Source organism: Hipposideros armiger, unplaced genomic scaffold (genome assembly GCF_001890085.2).
Source record: "Hipposideros armiger isolate ML-2016 unplaced genomic scaffold, ASM189008v1 scaffold_102, whole genome shotgun sequence".
Classification (NCBI taxonomy): Eukaryota; Metazoa; Chordata; class Mammalia; order Chiroptera; family Hipposideridae; genus Hipposideros; species Hipposideros armiger.
The window spans coordinates 3177660-3180156 of record NW_017731452.1 but is presented as its reverse complement, the minus strand read 5'-3'; the positions used below and the strand labels follow the sequence as shown (position 1 = coordinate 3180156).

The 2497-nt window shown below is 32.7% G+C and overlaps 1 protein-coding gene across 11 annotated transcripts in view; it reads left to right on the top strand.

Moving 5' to 3' along the window:
* Nucleotides 1-2497, top strand: part of ZFP1 (ZFP1 zinc finger protein) — a 41185-nt gene that overhangs the window by 15422 nt on the left and 23266 nt on the right. For 7 of the 11 annotated variants that reach the window (XM_019646471.1, XM_019646462.1, XM_019646463.1 and 4 more), the window contains one exon: nucleotides 1346-1404. The exons of 1 other annotated variant lie outside the window; for it this stretch is intronic. Coding sequence is in view for 5 of the 10 variants with exons in the window: in XM_019646462.1 (XP_019502007.1) it covers nucleotides 1390-1404 (15 nt within the window). In the remaining 5 variants the exon portion in view is untranslated. Of the gene's footprint in view, nucleotides 1-1122; nucleotides 1251-1345; nucleotides 1405-2497 lie in introns of all 11 variants that reach the window. 3 more of the 11 variants (XM_019646468.1, XM_019646461.1, XM_019646464.1) reach the window with 1 other exon arrangement.

The window sequence follows — 2497 nt, the reverse complement described above, 5'->3', positions numbered from 1 at the left end:
TTTTTTTCTGTGTTGGCTCTAGAGTTTATGATGAACATCTTGAGTTAATCACAGTGGACCTTTAAATAATATTATACTGTGTAAAGTAAGATCCTTAAAATAGTGTACTCCGAATTTTATCTCACTTTTTGTGCTATTATTTATCTTCATTTTAATCATCCCAGAGATCTTTATTTCTTTGTGTAGATCTAGGTTTCTAGATCCTTATTTCTTTGTGTAGATCTAGGTCTGGCATCATATGCCTTCTATCTGAAGAACTTACTTAAATATTTCTTATAGTACAGGTCTGCAGTAATGAATTATATTTTTGTTTATTTGTAAAGGTTTTTATTTCACTTTCATTTTTGAGAGAGATTTGCTGGGTATAAAATTCTGGGTTGATAGTTTCTTTTGCTTTTTTAAAGCACTTTAAAGATGTCAGTACATTGTCTTCTGTTGTGTATGTTTCTGATGAGAAATTGGCTGTGTTTATTTATCTTGGTTCCTCTGTATATAATGTTTCTGTTTTACCTCTGGCTGCTTTCAAGCCTTTAACTTTGATTTTCAGTGGTTTGAATATTATATGTCCATGTGTGTCTTTTTGTTGTTGTTGTTGTTGTTGTTGTTGTTCTTGGTGTTTAGCCTGTTTGGATAAATTGCATGAACTTCTTGGATCTGTGGTTTGATGTCACTCATTATTTCTGGAAAATTCTTGGCCATTGCGTCTTTAAATATTTCTGTTCCATCCTTTTTTCTCCTTTTGGGATTTCATTGGCCTGTTTCTTAGGTCATTTGATATTGTGCCAGAGCCCTCAGATAGTTTGTATTTTTTTTTCCCTTTCACTTTCTCTTTGTATTAAAATTTGGGTAATTTCTTTTGATCTGTCTTCAGATTTCCTAAAAATTTCCTCAGCTCTGTTGAGTCTAATAATGAACCTGTTAAATATATTCTTTCAACTTAGTTACTATGCTTTTGTTTCTTAGCATTTCTATTTGATTTTTTTTTGCAGTTTTCGTTTCTTCTGAAATTCTCTATTTGTTCATGTTGTCCACCTTTTCCATTAAAACCTTTAAAATATAAATCATAGTTACTTTAAATTCTGTATGTTAATTTCATCAGTTGATTATTTTTTCTTTTGATAGTGGGTGGTCTTACTCGTGCCTTTTTGAGTGTTCATAATGTTTGATTAAAAGCGAGTGCCAACAGGATGAACCTTTCTGCCCCTTCTGAAGAGGGAAAGTGACTACCCCAGGAAGTGGTGTTTTCCCAGGTGATATACTGGGATTTCTAAACAGGTTACTGTAGGAGTTCTGAGACAGGTCAGATCTTTAATAACAATATCTTCCTTTTTTTGCTTTATTTCAGGTCTGCCTTCATACTTCTGTGCCTTTACCCAAAAGCTGCAGAAAATGAATAACTCCCAGGTGAGTTGTTTGTTGATTTCCAATTTTGTTTTTTTGGTACACTTGAGGAAGTTTATAAGGATCAAGAAAATGAAACGGAAAAGCATTGATGACTGAAACTCAAGGAAAACATACTAAGACTAACTGGTCAATACTAGCAGCTGAAAAGCAAACCAAGTAAATTAAGTGTCTTCATTGATTATGAACACTGTTTTCTTTGTTCTCTAGCATTAGGTCTGAATAAATTTTATGGACCTTCATTTAGATAGTGGTTTGGACAGCATCTCCAGAAACAACCCAAATTTAAAGGGTTATCAATTTGCCTGTGGTTATTTCATATAGCATTCTTAAGTGCAATTGCAGGGGTTTATTATGTGTAGTTTGTTTTTCTAATCAGATTAGCATGATGCCAGGGAACTCAGTAAATATCTGGGTGTGTATTTAAATTCTTTCCTAACCTCAAGTATCATTGTTACTACTTTCTCAAGTAACTTCCCAGAGTTTATTTGTACATATTTATTAAGTACATATATACGTTATTATTATAAGAGCATATTTATCATACTGTTCAGTATAAATGTATTTTGTTTTTAATTAATAGACTTCATTTTTTAGAGCAGTTTTGAGTTACAGAAAATTTGAGTGGAAAGTACAGCGTTCCCATATACTCACTCCCTCTACACACACACTTTCTCCTATTACTAACTTCTTACATTAATGTGATACACCTGTTAACAATTGATGAGCCAGTATTGACACTTTAACTAAAGTCCATAGATTACATTGTGATTCACTCTTGGTTTTGTACATTCTATGGTTTTTGACAAATATATAATGACATGTATTCATCATTATAATATCATACAGAATAGTTTCACTGCCCTAAAAATCTCCCCTGCTCTATCTATTCATTCATCCCTCCCTCTCCCTGAGCCGCTGGCATCCACTGATCTTTTTAGTGTCTCCATAGTTATGCTTTCCCAGAATGTCATATAGTTGGAATCATACAATATGTAATCTTTTCAGATAGATTTCTTTCACTTACAAGTACGCATTTAAGGTTTCTCCATGTCTTTTCATGGCTTGATAGCTCATTTCTTTTTTTAAAGATTTT